Source organism: Cylas formicarius, unplaced genomic scaffold (genome assembly GCF_029955315.1).
Source record: "Cylas formicarius isolate icCylForm1 unplaced genomic scaffold, icCylForm1.1 PGA_scaffold_2__14_contigs__length_35257938, whole genome shotgun sequence".
In the NCBI taxonomy this organism is placed as follows: Eukaryota; Metazoa; Arthropoda; class Insecta; order Coleoptera; family Brentidae; genus Cylas; species Cylas formicarius.
The window spans coordinates 29,622,673-29,643,477 of NW_026844319.1; the positions used below are offsets into that span (position 1 = coordinate 29,622,673).

Sequence of the window (20,805 nt, forward strand, 5' to 3'; positions counted from 1 at the left end):
ACCAACCAAATATGTTATTTCGAAATAGACTATTGAAAATGGACTTTTTGATCCAGAAAATCTTTGATTTGATTTGTCAATACTTCATACATGGATCCGTTTTTTTTTTTTTAATTCCTGTTACGCTCACCTTTTAAGTGCTTACAAGTAAGGAGAGCCGAACACAAAACCGTTTTCCAAAATACTAAAAAATCCATACAGGGAGATATACCAAAACAAGATTTCAGTAGTAGTATCCATAAAGTGTTGGTTCGCTGGTGCGAAATTATGGAACATTGTGAATTACCGATCAAATACAGATCTGATAAGACACATAGTTTTCACTTCCGATCCTCTTATATCCTCCAGGAGAAATATTTATGTTATGAAGAAAAGCGCCTCACTTTTTTAAAAACTTCTAGATTCCTCCTGCGTCGGTTTTTGCTGAGTCGAACTTGCTGACGTTTCGCCAATCATCCTGTTGCGGTTAAGATTTTTAGGTTACTTATAGATTTCTATATACTCTCTTATGTCCGCTTTCGTGATTGTGTTCGCCAACTGCTAAGGAGTTTATTTGTCTTAGTCTTAATACTCATGTTCTTTGAGCTTAGTTATTTTTTGCCTCATATGCATGGAATGCTGTGAACTCCTAGCATCTCAAATGGAATTTTGTCTTTGACGGATCAAAGATGTTGAGAGATTTTTGGGCAAGTGGTAAATCTGGTTTTGACGTTATATTTCTTTAGAACTTATTAATATGTGGTCAGTGATGTTTTGAATATAAGGAAGGACAACAGTGGCAAGTGTATTCCGTGATCAAACGCTTAATATCTTTAATGTGGAAATTGTTAGAGAGAAGAGCAGAGGTAAGGTGTTTTAATTCTCGGTTCAATGATTCGGGCTGAGGTAATTTTATTGCTCTGTAAACAAGAGAATTGATAACCGATGATTTTATTTAATAAAACTAAAATTCTTCTTCTATAGAAATCTATAAACAACCTAGCAATCTTAACCACGACCTGTCACCAATCCGAGACGATGTTTACGCCCGTCATTTAGCTATGCCCCCCTCAATCAATATAAAAGCAGGTCCAGAGTAAAATGCGAGCCAGTTTCAGTCAAGCTATGTAGAAGCCAACAGGATGATTCACGAAACGTTAGCTAGTTCGACTTAACAAAAACCGACGCAGGAGGAATCCAGAAGTTTTATAAAAAGTATAACAGTAGCCAGTGGAAGTTCCTTTCAAACAAAATAAAATAGAAAGCGCTTCAGTTTCTGACATTCTAGGGTACATTAAAATTCCAGAATCTTCAGAATCCCAAACTGATGATCATAAAATCATCCCAAGTGAATAAGGCTCCTCCGATTCTCCAGCTAAATTACAAATATTGCTAAAACCAACATAAATTAGAGATAGTTTTCGTTATTTTAATACGATCTAATTAATTTTTGTTTCGTTTGTCGCGTTTATATTACTTTATTTTTACTTGTTTGTTATTTATAATTTGAGATATTATTTCATATAAGTTGAAAAATATTTTGAGAACTCGTTCCTAAGTAATTTATAGGACAATTGAATCAGAACAACGAATGTTTCAGTCAAGCTCTGAAGAAGCCAACAGGATGAGTGGCGAAACGTCAGCAAGTTCGTCACAGCAAAAAGTGTTGCAAAAGGAATGCACAGGCTTTATAAAAATTATTACAGTAATCTGTGAAAATGTTCAGATTTTCACAGTTATTTGATGATTTCTGACAGCTACTTAATTAAATTTTTGTCCGTTTCTCCCTATGCCGCTTACTTACCAGAATCGACTAGATGTTGCCATGTGGGGAAACGTTTCTTAACCCTCAAAGAGATCCTCATCAGCGTCACTACGTAAGCCAAAACCGCGTACCTTACAATGTTGCGCCTCATCAGTCTTTGTCTCTCGCTCTGCAACAATTAAAAGCCATGAATTTTTCTCTTGATTTAGAGTTTCTTTGCCAACGCGTAACATAACCGGGAAAACGGTAATTTAAAAAAAATACTTTTTTAATGGAACACCCTGTATATAGCATTTTTGTTCGGTTTGGGTTTTAATTCCGTATCATTTCACATATTAATGTTATTTCATAAAAAAAAATCTTTTTTTTTTTGTATTTATAATAAACACATTTATGGTCATTTGTGCTATGGTACAAGCATTAATATTTACCATGGTGTTAACGCCTCATGTTAATTTGCCTAGCCCGATTTTTGAGAATTTAAATAAACATGGCAACGTCGCACGCCGAATAAGTTCGGGTGCAACTCGCAGTGCTCAATGGGTTTCCACATAAGCGTTTGAGTGAGTTTTCATGTGTAAAAAATCACATTTTTGCAAAAACATGGAAAAACATCTTAAATGAACCACCCTGTAGTATTAGCAGCTTTATTCAACATGTGTGTCTTTATGTTATTTTTTATTGTGATTTTACACTTGAATATAACTTCTGACTTGCTACAATTGTACGTTCCTTTTGTACGAAACGTAGTCAATAAATGATTCCTAGTATGCTTACATTTATCTCTTCAAATTCTCTTATTAGTTCATTTTCTTTTCGATTAAGTCCTCGTACATTCCATGTTGCTATTTTCCTTTGCAGTTTTTTTCTACTTTTCCATTTCCGTTTTTCTCATTGCCTTTTCCTGTATTTGATTTGGTATCACAATTCTATTTAAATTTCCCTGCAACGCTTTTGTTGGGAAGTCGTCATGTGGGCTCCTTCCTGGCTGATTTGGTATCGATGACTGTTTTGTCATATTCCGTAGCGTATTATAGTTTTCGCCGCGTGGTCCTTCCTTTTTTCCTTTATCATAGCCTTGTTCGTTGCCAAGTTGGTCATATTTTCCCCGAAAACGGGTTTTATTAGTTTTTTGTTTTGGTTTCCTTTAATATTCCCTGGTCTTTGTCCCATCTCCACTCTTTTCTATCTACTAATACCTTTTTTTTTGTAAATAAAGTTGCGCAAAATATTTCGCCTTTTAAATTTTAATAAATTAATACGAACGGTGACGTCACAGACGTAGAAAGACCATAGATAGGAAGATAGGTGGAAAAAAAACATTCCATTCATCTTTTTCACCAATGAGCTTTACATAACTAGAATTGCGGTAGCAGAGTGATAGGCCAGATAAATTATTACAAATGGCGGCAATTTCGTTCCTAATGATTCGATACTGGCGAGATAAACTGACCACTTAAGATAATTGGACGTACAGCATTCAAAGTGAAATTAGTTTACAGACTCGGAACTATTACACAATCGAGGGACTTAATAACATTATTAAAATCGTAACATCATAGTGTGGCGCAAATAAAAATTGAAGATTTTCGCGATTTACCATTCTTCTGAATGCGTTCCGAGGATACAGATCGGCAGCTAGATGTTCAGAATTGGCATGAATGGATTGAAAATGGCCGGTTGATAAAGCAAATGTCAAAAACAATAAACAGTATGCAGCTATGCAGAAACAGGCGACGCGTTTCCCTTGCGAGGCCTGTTGTGTGGCAAAGTTTAAAGGTTGGTATACTTCGACCAGAAATATAGTGCTCTTACAATCTACTCCGTGATTAACGTCGCCTACTGTTTATTGTTTTACTGTTTATTACTCCAAAACCGCAGCCCCTGCCGAGGAGACCCTTACCCGTAACTATTCCACAACCGTCCTAGGAATTTATCTACCTAGACTAACAAGCTGGATATAAGTATGTTTTAATTAAAAAAAAAATAGTACAAAGTAACAAACAACTTATTACGTTCTATTTCATTACATTTCCACATATTGTCATTATTATTATACAAAATATTAAATATAATAATAAAGTATCAGTCACTTGAAAAATCGTCACTATCGCTATTGAAGTCACCTAGTTCAATGACTAACTCCGCCGTTAATCATTCTCGATAAATATTTTCTTCTTTTATTACTCGTTTTTCCGAATTACGTTTATGGTCCTATCCTTTTCATGCAGTATTATTTTTTTCTTATATGCGCATTCAACTCACACCAAATTATCTCGATCGGGTTAAATACTCATACAATGATAGGGGGTAATCTCAAGATTTCATGTCCGCTTTGTTGTGCAATCGAATCGATTTTGTAGTTTTCATTAAAAAAAATTATTTTTAATGATTCAAGAAGTTGTTTTTTCGTGTAGCTCTCTTCAAAATATAAATGATTTGACGATAGTTTTGGAAACAGTTTATTTTCAAACCAGTCGCCAAATATTTCACACGCATCTTCCACCCAACCATTTTTGGATCCAGCATGCAGAATTGTTATGCGTTTTCCATGTGAAGGCGGCATGTCTAGTACACACTTGTTACTGTTATCACACCATCCATCCATTTATTTCTGTGACGTGAGTGTCGAACCACGTTTTGTCTAAATATATTATTGACCTATTTTACTCTCGAAATTGTTGAATGGCATTTAGATAAACCACCCTCCATTGCGTAATTCTTTGAGATGTCATGACCAGTTCACGTTTATTAACGACTCCTTGGCACAACTAATGTTTAAGTCTCTCAGTACTTTTTGTGTGCAGTTCTTCTAGGATTAAAACAATATTCACTTTACGACGCTGTCGCGTGTTTCTCGTTAAAAACTGGCCAAGTACCAATATCTTCTCTCACTTTCCTCTTGACTATCCCATTTGCAATAATTTTTCTTACAGTTAACTTGGGAACATTGGTTTGGTTTTTTTTATTGCTGCTTCTAATTCCCTTCCTGAATTTCTCCTAAAATCGCAAACATTCGAAACAATTTGTTTAGCATCCGAAGACAAATGGATTTTTTTTTATTTGCTGAGGTAGTTCGTCTTCTAAATTGTCTTGAGGTTCTACTACCATCTCCACTTCGTCTTCTAGCAGGGGAATATCTGCTTAATTCCACAGTCTCCACATTTTGAAGTGTTAAAAAATAGGAACCTTAAAAAAAAAATTGTAAGATTGTAAGTAATATTTATCTGTATTTTTATGGCGTACTTTTTAACCCTTGAAATATCCATTGAAAACAGCGTCCCAAGGTCAAACCTCGAGAATCAGATACATAAATACGTACTTACTGGAAGGTTCACAGTCAAATACCTCCGTAATATATATTAACATAAAGCAATTTAGATTTCTATTATATCACCTGATGTGAATATGAAAATACAGCATCAATGCAAGACCTAATTAATGTCGGGATGGGTTTTACCACGGCCCTGCGAATGTCTGCGGTTAAGGTACTGTAAATTACTTAAAACGTCAAAGCAATAAGTGCACTATATTTTTGGTCGTATTATACTTTCGAAGTATTTATCTTTACGGCTTAGGAAATGACTTCTGGGCGTGATAGTGCATTTCCTGAGTCCAGATTAGAGCTATAGTCGATACGATTTGTGATGGTATAGTCGACAATAAAACGTCAGACAGATTAAAACAGATTGTTCATCTTGCTTTCACTTATACTATAATAAATGTCTATCTGATCAATGCAACGATCGCGATTGTATTACTTGGGAATAAGAGCGACAGAATCAGTTGTACTTGGCATGAAATGAATGAATTCTCCATACCATATAAAATTAAAAATGAAAAAATCATTCTGATTTTATGACCCACTTTGCCAATGCAAATCGTACCGACTATATTATACTGAACCACCGATTACAATAGAAGTTGGGTATGAAATATTAAACAAAGAATGACATGCCTATATTTTTACAATATAATTTCAATAAAAAACGATACGGTTAAACAACTTGCAGCTAAATAATCTATAAAATTTAGAATACACAATCAATTCAACCAATTAAACCAATTTCAATATTGCCTATAGATAGTTGCTGTCAAGAAAATGAACTCCCAAAAACCGCAAAATGAGTTTTTTACGTGTTACTTATTCGTGGTGAAACTCATTTTACAGAGTTGAAGTCATCATAACATAAAACAATTATTACAGCTGTCTCTACCTATCTGAACACAGTTCACGTACTATGTAAAAATAATAAAATACAATATTCAAACAATAATAAATACATTCTTCAAAGATTCATACGATCCCTAACATCGCACCTTTATGTCGCCTAGTGGCGCCACCTAGTGGTCAGTCCGCAAAACTTTTCGCTCCGCCCTAGTAATACCTTTTAATATTGTCACGTGTAAGCGTCACGCCGCATTGGGTCAATAAATCGAAAATTTCAACGAATTCGGTCGCCGATACGACTGCGCAACGCGGGTTACGTAAGCGCGTCGTGAAACAATAGAACGTCGCTCGATTTTTACCCATTCGGGCATGCAGATCACGAAAAACGGTTATTTGCACACGGCGACAGCCTCCACGCCAATGGGGGACACGAGGCTATTGTTCCGAATCCATAGATATTATTATTATTTTTTTTTTTTTGGTTAGTTTCGGTTAGTTTACCTGGTGGTCCAAATTCGAGTGGCCTCTATGGCTTTAAGCATTTGCAGCACAGTTAGCTCAAAACTAATATGCATGTTAGCGGCTCGATTTTCGAGGGAAGTCGAAAACTAAAAACCGCATCATGATATGTCAAGGCGTTTTTGAGCAGGGTGGTTCTCAAGAATGCGCGATTTTTAAGGCCTTCTATAACTTTTTTAATTGTAAGAATAGAGTTTTGGGAAAAAAACATTTTTTTAAGTTTTTTTTAACCGTTTTGTATTAGAGCCTTTAGTTCCCGAGATATATTTCTTTAAATGGGATACCCCCACTTTTTCTAAAAAATCCGTATTCTAATAAAATTTCCTGGCGAACGATGTGCCATACACCTTCTTCTTATTATTCCTACGTTAAGTCAAATGACTTGTGTATACTGGATAATATTTAATCTTATTTGTGATTCTGATGACCAGCTATCTTGCGATCTTTTTTGTGGTCTTCCTCTTGATCTTTTCCCCTCGGGTTTTCCATCTGTTGTGATCTTTGCTAACCTGTGCTCTTCCATTCTCGTTACGTATTGATTCCAATTTCTTCTTCCCTCTCGCCCACATCTTACTATATCTCGAATATTAGATTGTTGCCGGATATCTTCGTTTCTTACATGGTCTCGTCTAGTCTTTCCTATTATGCATGTTTCATGTTTTCATTGCAGTTGTTATTGCCCTATGGCAAATTTACCTTGAGATCATTATTTGCAACTCTTAGAGCACCCAATAGAACAATATATAGAAGATTTAATCCCAAATACATCAGCGCTAATTATGACAATCACAATTTTCGATTATCCCAGCGGTCGGATGGCGTAACTATGGATTGGCCAGCAAACAGCCCTGACTTAACTTTAATGGATTTTTTCTTTTGAAATCGTTGTAGTAATGTCGTGGAATTTCGGCAAGGGATTTCAGAGGCGATTAATCAGTCAAGAGACTATCCGAAAAAGTCACTAAATGCAAGACATCATACAATTAGAGTGTACGAGAAATGTGTTTAGAAAAATGGCGGTCACATATTTAGAATAGTTAAAGAATTCTTTACTTCAGCGTGTCTCCTCATTTTTAGTGTTTTTGTTCTACTCTAATTTGTAAATAATTATTGCTGTTGCAGTTAGTCACGGCACTGTTTGAAATTATACAAAAATTTCCTATTTTTGCCCAATTGCCAAAATTGTCAAATTAAACACATATATAATATACAGAATGTTCATTTGAAAAAATATGATGTAGATGTACAAAAGTCACTTCACTTTATGAACACGCCGAATTTGACCTAGATCTTTATCTTTCTTTCTGTATTACTCACCGCGCCAGGAATTCCGGCATTCAGGAACAGGGCGAGGGTATCCGGCCAAGGAAGGAGCTTGTACTGTTCCCACCACCTCTTGACCACGAGAGAGACGTAAAAGCCGAGCACGAACGACATCGGTATCGTCTCGCTCTGCTGCCCGAAGTACATCCGGATCTTCTCGAATATCCTGCGCAAGAATCCAAATTGAAAACAACGCAAAGATCTTTTATTTTGCGCAGAACAATATTTTCCTTAAATCAGCTAGAAGCTGATTTAAGGAGGAAGAAAACATTTTAAACATTGAAGAAAAGTCGATAAAAACGAATTTTTCGAAAGTATACGTGCTTGGCGACGAAACTCATATCTCGACAACGCCACTCTCAAACTCTACAATCCGTCCATTATCGATAAAACTATAAATAAAAAACAAATCCAGACAACAGTAAACTCTATTTATTCGAAACCTAATACAGAACGCGATCAATTTAAAACAATTACATACATAGGAGAACCCAGTGAAAAAGTTTCAAAAGATTTGTCAAAATGTTGTTTAAAAACAGCTTTCAGAACGGACAACATAATAGGAAATTTTTTAAAAAGCAATAAACCGAAATGTCCAAAATCTCAAAAATCAGATTGAAATGCGGATCTTGTCCTAAAATTTATATTGGACAAACAAGAAACACATTAACGAACATAAAAGAGCATTTAAAAAGAATAGTCTAGATTCTAATTATGAACACAGAAACACATTTTTGACTACAATTTTGATATTTTACATACAGCCACAAAAAATAGAAAATTAAATTTATTGGAAGCCATGGAGATTAACAAAATGAGACATTCAAATGTATTGTTTAAGGATCAATTAGATTTAAATACCTCTCATTTTTCGGTATATATAGTAGCAGGTAGTTTGTAAATATTACATTTCATAATGACACAGTGTCGAAATAACTGTCATGTGTTTATATATATATATATATATATATATATATATATATATATATATATATATATATATATATATATATATATATATATATATATATATATATTACCCTAGTGAAGATATATATAATTTAGTGAAATTCTGAACTTCTGGTTCTTATTTATAAAATCGTGCCTAATTAAATATGGTATTTGTCCTCGCAATTTTGACAAATTCTCTTCCAAAAACCGGTGATGGTAATGTATATGATAGCATATTAGATATTCAGATTATTTTCAATTTTTCTAGTATTAAGTTCAGGATTTTCATCAAGTATGACATGACTCTACCATAAGCGAAACCATAAGTAAAATGCATATGTACCAACTCTTCATTAGTAAACCCGACCAATCTTTTTTTAAAATAACAACAACAACAATAACAAATTAATAAGAGGTTTTTGTCAGGAATCAGGATATTAAATTTCTTTAGAAATTATTGGAGATTGGGAGAGTAATTTTTATTTTAACATCGTATTCAATTAGAATACACCCTGCTAATAACCAAAATTATGGGTTAATTGAAGATATTTCAGTATAACTTTACGAACCTCGGGACATTAGTAAAGCCTATACTTATTTACTCTAATTTAATCGACAAAAATCCGGTTTTAAGCAACTGCGTCGCAACTAGATTAAAACCCGCTACAATTATTCAAATTTCCGTTATTTTTCTTACCGTTGTTGCTGCTCGTCAAGTCCGAACCTGTACAGGAGATTTATCGAATAATAGAGGAACAGATAGGCTATCAGTTCCCGCCACACCAGCTTGTAAACGCTGCCACGCCATCTGCAATAAAATTCGCCTCGTCAGGTTTGAGCATATAAACGTAGAGCTATAAGATAATATAGCGGCCCTGCTACGATATTTCCGTAGGGAAGGTGTGGATTTTTTGCGCGTGCGTCACCCCCTACTAACTGAATTGCCACATTGCCGTCATTTTTCTGAAAAAATTGGTTCATTTTCTTAAGAACGCAAAATCAGTCTCTGAAATTATCCGAATATAATTGGCAACGCCGCATTAGGAATTGCTATTGCTGGAGAATACTAACACTCTAGTCTGTGCCATTATGAATCTCTCCGTACCTTTTTCGTGTTTTTGGGAAAAACTTGTTACTTTCGAAAAATTCGATTTCATCGATTTTTCGAAAGTATACGGGCTTGGCAACGAAACTTCTGTCTCGGTAACGGAAGGTTCTAGGGGACCCCCATTGATACACAATTTACTAAATAGTTATGCACACAAGGGACGTAGGTAGTCAGGCAAGCGTTGGGAAAATAGTCGGAGACTAACCAAGATCTCTTCTTCCCAACTTATGCATATAATATTTTTCCTACTCAAATTTTCCCGAATCCAACAAGCAGATTTACAAAATCAGTATTTGTTGACAGAACTGCTTCTATTTAATCAGAGTTAAATTTTGTGTGTACGTAATGTAGTAATCACTTACCTCCCTGAGGAGGTAGGTGAACTACAAATGAAGTACCCTAAAATTTTGAATTTGACTAGAATTCCTGGTAATTCTCAAAAATTTCCTTTTTTTATCGTTTAAATTCTTCCTGTTGCCGTTGAACTGAATCTGGTAATTCCCCACTTTCTGCGGTAATAATTTCTGTAATTTTTAACCAACTGCAAGACAATTTCGCTTTCACTAATAGTGATGACAAACGAAAACTTTCCCACATTGAGTTTTACAAGGATTCGTAATTCTCAAGGGGCATTTCTTGTGATTGTCCTAGTCAAACTTGCAGCTTAATTGTTTTTTTATATTTCCTGTAATTCTTGTACACTAAAACATATTACACAAACATCTTTCCTCTGTTGCTATTTAAGTGTACTTTGCAGTTTGTTACACAAGGGTTTATCTAAGACTCTATTAGGTCCTCATATTAGCCACAACATTTGTGGCCGTATATCGGCAATAACACGGCGAATGTTGTCTTCCAAATGGTCAAGCGTTTGTGGCTTATCCGCATAGACCAATGACTTTACATAGCCCCTCAAAAACTAGTCTAGCGGTGTTAAATCACAAGATCTTGGAGGCCAATTCACAGGTCCAAAACGTGAAATTAGACGCTCACCAAACGTGTCTTTCAATAAATCGATTGTGGCACGAGCTGTGTGACATGTTGGGCCGTATTGTTGAAACCACATCTCCTGAACATCATGGTTATTCAATTCAGGAATGAAAGAGTTAGTAATCATAGCTCTATACCGATCACCATTGACTATAACGTTCTGGCCATCATCGTTTTTGGAGAAGTACGGACCATTGATTCCACCAGCCCATAAAGCGCACAAAACAGTCAGTTTTTCTGGATGTAACGGTGTTTCGACATACACTTGAGGATTAGCTTCGCTCCAAATGCGGCAGTTTTGTTTGTTGACGTAGCCATTCAACCAGAAGTGCAATTCATCGCTAAACAAAAGTCGCTTATGAAAATCGGGAACAACGGCAATCTCGTTTTGGGCCCATTCGACGAATCTACGCCTTACTTGATGATCGTTTGGCTTCAATTCTTGCACGATTTGGATTTTGTAAGCACGTAAAAAAAGATCATTCCGCAAAATCTTCCATAAATTGAATGGACACAGATCCAATTCCTGTGCTCGATGGCGGATGGACTCATTCGGGTCTTCCTCAATGCTACGCTCTACAGCAGCAATAGATTCTTTTGTACGCACCGTACGGCGTCTCTGGGGATGCGAGTTATCAATAAGAGTAAACGTGGTCCACGGTTAATCGAATTAACTCCTCTGATGGACGATTTTGTCGACGATAAAATGGACGTAGTGCGCGATACGTATTCCGCACAGGACCATTATTTTCGAAATAAAATTGCACTATTTGCAAGCGTTGTTCAGGCGTGAGTCTATTCATGATGAATTGCCAAACCAAACTGCGAATAAATCACTTGACAGCTGTTAAATCGGCCATCTTGAACAGTAATGCCAACTTAAAGGTCTATACATCGAAAAAAAAAAACAGCCATTATAAGATATATAAGATCTTATGTTTTCAAATGAAGCGGCAAACTTAGGAGCGGTAATGGATGGTGCAGGACGAGAAATATTCTGGATATGCTCCATCACAATTCTTGTAAATTTGAACGCTGCTTTAGCTGTACTGCCATTAAGCTTTATAGTAATTATAATAAATATTTTAAATCCAGCTCAGTTCTAGTATCTAGGACAAATAACATTTTACCAATAATGAATTTTTAGACTGTTGGCTTCTTCAAATGCTTGACTGAAACTGGCTCGCATTTTACTCTGTACCTGCGTATATATTTTTTGAGGGGGGTGGAGCTAAATTAGGGGCATAAACACCGTCTCGGATGATTCCCATATTGGTGACAGGGAGAGACCTGAGTCGCGGTTAACATTGTTACTCTCTTTTTTTTTTTTGATTGATTTTTGATTTCATTGAAATTTTGGCATCTTAATGGAATTTTGTCATTGACGGATCGATTTTTTTTGAGGTTATATTTCTTTAAAACTTTTGATACGGGGTCAGTGATGTTTTGAATGTAAAGAATGACAAGAAAAACCGACGCAGGAGGAATCCAGAAGTTTTGCAGAAAGTATTACGGTAGCTTGTGAAAATTCTTTAGAAAAATATTATTATTATTACTTTTTAAACGACCCTCTTAATGCGAGAACGGCGATTAGAATGTAACAGTAACGAATTTGTTTTTGCGTCTATTTACTGTCAAATAAAAACGTTAAACTTAATCGCGCCATCTTGTACTTTACGTTGTTCCGGGCGTTATATCGTTACGGTTAAACCGGTCTAGATTCAGATCTTGACGTCAGTGCGCGGCAACCTTCCAAGGTCGTTAGAATGGGGGGCGCAGTCGCTGACCCTTTCAGTAGATCGGTCGGAAAAACGGGCATTCGCAGTTATTCCGACTCGAACACTCGGTCGCATTAAATAAATACGTTTTAAGCGTTACACAGGAACGTCACGGAATTATCAACATTTTTTCGAAAAATCGATGAAATCGAAATTTTTGAAAGTATACGCGCTTGGCAACCAAACTTATATCTCGGCAACGGTAGGTCCTAGGGGACCGCCATTGGTACAGAAATGATCAGCATCGAAAAAAAAACTTTTTTTTCTGTTCTCCGTTATCCGTAATCCGTTCTATGTTTCTCTGTAGACCAGGCATTAATTGGCTATATCTTTTGAACGGTTTGCAACACGGCCCTACCAAATTTGACTCCTTTTAAGCCGTGCACGAGGTACACAAAAAATGAGTCTGATCAAACCAAGGCGTCCATCATTTTTTAGATTTTCGACTGTTTTTTGGACGTTGCTATGAAACACGAAAAGTGTCCGAAATTTGAAGCAATCGACTTCATATTTGGCACATACATGCAGCCTAGCCCTGTGACGGAACCTATTGAAAATGGGAGGACTGGGAGGTCGGCAAGTATTTTAAAAAAATTAAATATCGCGTGTGCAAGGGTCTACAAAAAAGACCATTTTCCAAAAGCCGTTTGCAATACCGAAAAAATTCTTGAACCAGAAGAAGCAGAGGATATGGCTCCATAAACTTTTAGCTTTGACAATTTTTCAAAAATATACAGGGTGCGTAGTATATTAAAAAAAAAAAAAAACGGAAAAATCTGTCCCCCTATTATTGAAAATTGGCAATAATTTCACATATATGTTTTAGATGTCAGTTTCTTTTACATGGCGATACAGCCCATATAGACAGCTATAACTTTTGTATTTAAGGTTTTTGAGTATTGTACAGAGTGTTCCCGATATTCCGTGCAATATTAAAAAACATAATAAGTGCCCCAAAAGTCTGAAGTTGGTAGCTGCAACGACTTCAGACTTGGGAGAGAAGTAGAAGTCTGGATCCGCATTTAGGCTCATTTGGGATCAATAAAATAACACGAAGAAGTTTTTGATTATTTTGGCATCCAGAAAAACAACATTTCTTTCGAAACCACTCATAAGTTCGGAAAAATTTTACAATCGCAATACTTGGGAGACCCGGCGCTATAGCTTTTATTTCACGCATTTTTTCGATTATATACAAGGTGTTTTAATTGTGGACAAAAATCTAAAAGGCCCTGAAAATTGTTCTTTTAGAGAGTAAATTATTAACTGTAACTCAAAATTCGTACAAAAAATAGCTAATCCGTTCAAACAGTGTCATAGGCCGTGTCGAGGGCTACAATTTTTGTATTTGTATAGACGCGATGACGTCATTTACTATTACCACGTACTGCATGGTTTCAGAAAAAAAGTAGTTTTTTGACAACCATTTGCTCCATTGGAAAAATTCGGATACCAGGAAACTAATGAGATCCAAGGCTATAGCCTTCTATTTCTAACATTGTTAGAATTATATACAGGGTACGTCGTTTGTAGGCAAAAAATTCTAATACATCCGCTTTTGTGGGTGAATTATTGGCGATAAATGAAATACTTTTGATATGAACAGTATCGTCAACTGTGTCGAGAGAGAGTTTAAGGTTTCGTCTATAATACAGGGGGCGCGAGATATTTGAAAAAATATAATTTTCAATTGCAATTAGCAGTACAAATTTTAATATATTGTGAAAAAGTATTTTGGGGTAGTTAAATCACATTTTGCCAGCAACTCTATGCAACTTGGCAAGGCTTATATTCATATTGGTTTCATCATCTTCTACCTTCTTTTTTAGTTTATCCCAGGTAAGAACAACTTCGCTTTGATATTTTCCTTCGTATTAGGTCCTGATCATTATTGTCTATCCGGAAAGTTTGAAAATCCACTAGGTTTATTTCTTTTCTTCAATGGTATCTGGAAGGTATTTTTTAAACTACACCAAACAGATTTTCTATCGACCAGAAGTGTCACATGACGCACTTCGATGAATTTAAAAAGGTGGAATTTATAATTTTTTCAAATCTCGTTCATTAAATTACAAACCTAAGATTATTTAAACCTAATTAAAATAGGAAAAGTTAAATTGACTAAACAATTAAGATCAAGCATGGACAACCACAACCTCGAAGTTTTTTCTCGAATATAGTCAATTTTTAGCCAGTTAACTTCCTGGATTTTGTGGGAAATCCTATAAAATTTACATGAGCCTAAAATAAATCTGCAACAGCTGTTTTCCTTATTTTTTTTTAATTTATTAATACTATCAAGACATGGGTAATAGACGACTAAACCATAGTTCATAATCGAAAGGACAAGTGATTGAGCTAAAAGTTTCCGTGAACTGTAATTAAGGACAGTTCTATGACTGTATAAATGTCGCAAAACCAAATAAGACATTTTCAACAACAAAGATCTACGAATCTACGAATCTAAGTCTAAGTCCATTCCTGTTATACTATATTTAATTTATCAATGTAATTATAACTTCATATTTAGTTTTCAATTTAAACATTTAAGAGGTTAAGTGGAGTAGCTTTTGTTAGACTTCACCTCTTCTCTACTGTATATTTGTATATAACAATATACAATATATAAAGGCAATTTATTATTATTATAATTAGTTTTTGACCTCTCCGGAAAATATCTTTTTCCTTACACACACAGGAAGCAGATTATAAAATTTTGGCGTTGTCAGTGTTTGAATGAAACATCTCCGCCTGTCTGTTATCCGCATTTAACCTTCCCCGCTGCAGAGAAAGAAGTAGAATAGCGCAACGTGGACGATTATTTTCGCCCCATTTCGTTTCAGCGACCGGAATTTTTCCTAAGGCTGCGTGCGACCTTCGAAGCGAACGTCAAGTTCAGCCGCGCCCGCGGTACGTAAATTAGTTGTGAAAAATTAACCGGCGCCACAGAGCAACCGTAATGCAGATGCGACAGTCGATTGTAAAGCTAAAACTTATATCTTATATCATAGCGTATATCTCATAAAACAAATATATGATGAGACTTCTACACGCGTGCAGTGGATTTCTGAGGTTCACTAAGGGTATCTCAATCTATTTCAGGTTAAAAAAAAACAAATTGGCTAGATCTTAAGGAAATTCAATATCATTCCAATGTCTTAAACGTTCTTCACGTAATTTACAAACAAGGTTTATCTTGATCAACCATTTTTACCTTCCAGCAAGCGTAGAATAGTTTTTTTAAACAGGGGTGTAATTTTCCATCTAAATTTCTTATCCGTAAAAAAATATAGAAAATATCAAATCAACGAGTCATTGTTGGCCTCTCTAAACGTCCGTCAAGGTCCTGGATCACATATCACAAAGTATCCTTTTAATCATTAATTTGTGTGCCTAAGTAAGGACACGTATTATACTTCGACCAGAAATATACCGCTTTTACAACCCACCAAGTGATTAACATTGCCTACTGTTTGTTACTCCAAAACCGCAGTCCCTTATAGAACAACCTGCAGGAATTTATCTACATACACTAACAAGCTGGATATAAGTATATTTTAATTTTGAAAATTAGTGCCAAGTAACAATTTTTATATTTCATTACATTTCCACTTCGTATGATTATTACTATACAAAATATTAAATATAATAATAATGTATCAATCATTTAAAAAAATCGTCGACATTTTAGATACCTCTTGCTGAATTACGTTTACGGTACTATCACTAATTTTTGGTGCAGTGTTATTTCTTCTTATATGCGCTTTCAACTCAGACCAAATCTAATATCAGGGTTTCGAATACCTCCGTAATATATACGAACATTCTAGATTAAACGCTTAAGAACCATACGTATCATCTCATGTTAAAATAAACGCTTCTATTTATTCGAAAAGACCGTGCAGCATCAAATTTACAACGGTTCATTTAGGTTTCTAAGTTTCTACGAATATTCGTTACGGTCCATCTCAGGTAAGTCCTACTTAATGCAGAATAAACATTTGTTGGGATAGGTTTAACCAAAGTCCTGCGAAGCTCTGCGGTTAAGGTACAGTAAAATACTTAAATGTTCTATACTTTTGGTTCTATTATAACCATTTTTAATAAAGGTTTACCCTATTCTATTCTATGGTTACTATCGTCTTATAGGCAACCAAAACTAACATTAAATAGTTTCTCATCTGGATCGAGTTGTTTCTTTGCCGTTAACATTGCTGTCGAATTTAATAGGCTACTGATTTGGGCACGGATGTGAACAAGATCGATTTCGATGTCAATCGAATTTTAATTTTAAACTGCTTCGTATCTAAGTAACCCGTCAGGTGGATTCGGTTCAGCAACGCAAATATTATGTTCCTTTCTATTTCAGGCGGAGGTTTCGGAACATTTGTCTCAAAATTAGAAGAAATCCGAACGCAATAGAAGCACGTTTCAACAGATACCGCAAAAAAAAAACAAAAGTACACACAAATAGTAGGTGATACAAATACCTAAGTCTGAAATTTTTTCAGACTCAGATATTTTTATGTAGCTTAGACTATCTAGACATGTTCGATGATTCTTCGGGAAAACTCCTTCGGAAATAATCAGAAACATTCCCAAAAAAACGCGAATTTAAAAAACGTCGAAATGTTATACTCACTTTTATTATTTTTTATTATTAAGAAGCTCAAAAATTAAAGTTCCGCCATTTATTCATCCTTCTGTGAAGGAAAATTTCATTCAAGCCAAAAAATTGGAGAGATTATTCAATTACATAAAAAAAGGTAGTAAAATAAATGTTAGTAATTACAGACTAACGAATTCTTAGAAATTTCTGGATTGATCATGTTTCCAGCAAGACAGTTATAGAAATGCTTCAGAAATAGTGAACATCATTATGAGTCGCAAATTAGAATATTTGAGATATATAATGAGAATCCAAAGGAGATATGTTCTGCTTCAGTTGATACCACAAGGAAAGATCTTGGACAGAAGAGGACCTGGAAGGCGTAGATTCTTCTGGTTGAAAAACCTTAGAACTGGGAACTTGGAACATTCATAAATTTAATAGTTCATTTCTCTTATTTGGTGTCTAGGTTTTGAGCAAACACGAATTTATTACATAACCTGAAGGATATTTTAACAGAATCACAAATACTAATCGCTCAGACCTAAAATATACTAGTTCTTATAGATTAATTTTTCAAAGAAACTTCCACAGGCTACTGTAATACTATTCACAAATGTTCTGGATTCCTCCTGCGTCGGTTTTTGTTGAGACGAACTTGCTAACGTTTCGCCAATTATCCTGTTGACTTCTTCAGAGCTCAACTAAGACTGACTGGGATTTTACTCTGTACCTGCTTATATATTGTTTAAGGGGGCGTTGCTAAATGAGGGTTAGGTAAAGCCCTTAGTCGCGTTTAATATTGTTATGTTGCTTGTAGATTTCTATAGATTCTCGAAATGATGTTAAGAGTTTCACAAATAGGGACTTTAGTAAAGAGGGATTCTACGTCGAAACTAACCAGAATATCTTGTGCATCTAATATAATGCTTTTTAATTGTTCAATGAAGTGAAACTGTCAGTTTCAGATGTAAAGGGTTTTAATACAGAAGCTAGATATTTTGCTAGAGAATAGAGAATGGAGAACACAAACTCTCCAAATAGTTCCCATATTTGGTAAGGTCTTCGAGACACGTTTAATGAATCAATTATGACGATTTTTTCAAAAAACAAAATGCATTCGTGATTCCCAAATTGATTTTAAGACCGGCTGCTCCACTGTGCAGGCGGGTTCGCAGGATTGTGGAAGACAGGGTGGAGGGACTGGAAAAGGTGGAGCAAGCTGCACTCACGCTATATGACCTCACTGAACTCCAATGAACTTATGCACAATGTTGATAATGTTGAGCGGATGGCTTAACTTTGGTAGACCAACAATAACCTTAAACTACACACAGATAAGACACAGCGTCTTGTTTTCTCAACTACTAATAATCTACTGGGAGTAACGCTTGACGATAGTTCAAATTGGGCCCCTCATATTAACATCTTGCGTAAAAAACATCTTTCTCTTTTTCCCTCTCATCTAACTTACGGCGTAATTTTGCCACAGCAGACCAGGCATTTAAACTCCAAACGAAAGTTGTTCGTTTGATTGCCGGTGCAGGTTATCTGGAGCACTGTCAACCAATTTTTAAAAAGTTGGAAATTATGCCACTTCCTTTTCTATATATTTATTATCAATTATTAGAAATACACATAAACATAGACAGCTTCAGTCAGAACTCCTCTTACCATGACTATTTAACTAGAAATAACAATCTATTTCGTGCTTCAAGATTCAAATATACTGAAAGTGAAAAAAAATCACTAAACTAAAACTTGTACAATATACTTTCAGCTAACGTGAAAGTTCTAAGTAATATAAAATTGACTTTCCACAATTTTGTCGTTACTTTTATTTATTTATATAAACGTCTTGTTCTTTGTTATATACACTGTCCTGTTTTAATGTAATATACACTGTTTTATATCATTTATACACTCTTTATTTAATTTATTCATTGTTTTGTTGTTTAAATAAACATTTTTCTACATATTGTATTTATGACTGCCGTAATTTTATCAACCAAATGTGGTAAATAATTCTATTCTATTCTATGTTGGAGAACTAATGGTGCTGACAATAGGTCGAAGGGTCGACAGACGGGGATTTTTACGATTTTTAACCTTTTACAGAAAGAAATAAACATGGGTGACAATTTATGTGCGTTAAAATAAAAATTTTGAATGAACATCTTATGATTAAATAGAAGTGTACTTTCGTGAGTATTTTTCCTTTACTTGTTGGATCATTACGGTTCACGTTACCATTTTGCGGCGTACCGCAACCGTCTGAATGCCGAAAGGATGTAAACGCGGGCATTAGTACGTAATCACCTAAATTAACGACATCGTTAATTGGAGTCAGCTGCAAATTCGATTGCGTGTGGATTCGAATACAATCCGCCACTTAACACAATTTAACACAATTATTCGCATATTAATAGGGTTATTTTTAATTAGTTAATATTATGATACTGCGCACATGGCGCAGGTCGATTTGGAATGGTCGGCATTCTAGTAAACCAGTTGCGAAATGTATTAAGTACGAAGTGGCAGAAAACGGTGCCAATAATTAGAAAGTTAGAGAAAAAATGTATTATTTTAAAAGTATCAATGTGCACATTAACGTGACAACAAAAGAATTACTGTAATTGCTGCAAGTTAAAATCGAATTTCATTCTTTCACCGTTAATATGACAACATAAAAATGGATATTACGTTCAGTATTACATTGTTATGGCATTAATAATAATAAGATAGGAATTGTGAAAATATTTCTTGTGATTACCGCAATATAAGGGCAAATCAAAAATTATTTTCCCATTTTTATCGTAGACCAGTGGTCATAGTCGTTATAGTCATAATGACAGCATAAATTTTTTGGAAGTTGTATATCCAGGTGGAGGAATTAACTTGACAACTAAAGAATTTCCATATTGAGAAAAAAATCTAATTTCTTTCATTTCATCGTTATTATGACAACATAAGTATTGTGAAAAGTTAAAATAGATTTTTGGTCCCCTATTATTGAGATTGTTCAAAGCAAAAAAACAATCTTCTTGCAGTTGAAGTGAACAACATGAGGATGGCGAACTACACGATAGCCATTAATATGACAGCATAGATTTATTCGAATACGTCATCTAGAGTCATAGCGGAGGAAGTAATAATCATTAATGCATATGTCATAATGTCAAGAACTGATGATATCCCGGAATATAGTGTCATCACATTTTTCCATCCATCCATATATATATATATATATATATATATATATATATATATATATATATATATATATATATATATATATATATATATATATATATATATATATATATATATATATATATATATATATATATATATATATATATATATATATATATATATATATATATATATATATATATATATATATATATATATATATATATATATATATATATATATATATATATATATATATATATATATATATATATATATATATATATATATATATATATATATATATATATATATATATATGATGACACTATATTCCGGGATATCATCCGTTCGTTCGTTGAACTCCGACTGGAATCCTGCATCCGACTGGAATCCTGCAAATCTTGCATCCGACTG

At 34.7% G+C, this 20,805-nt stretch overlaps 1 protein-coding gene across 2 annotated transcripts in view; it reads right to left on the reverse strand.

Moving 5' to 3' along the window:
* The window catches only part of LOC132698737 (bestrophin-4), a 53,948-nt gene that overhangs the window by 20,352 nt on the left and 12,791 nt on the right, over nt 1-20,805 (reverse strand). For both annotated transcript variants that reach the window (XM_060664962.1, XM_060664961.1), the window contains exons 2-4: nt 9,406-9,516; nt 7,752-7,923; nt 1,784-1,913 (exon numbers count right to left, since the gene is read on the reverse strand). In XM_060664962.1, coding sequence (XP_060520945.1) covers nt 1,784-1,913; nt 7,752-7,923; nt 9,406-9,516 — 413 coding nt within the window. The remainder of the gene's footprint in view (nt 1-1,783; nt 1,914-7,751; nt 7,924-9,405; nt 9,517-20,805) is intronic.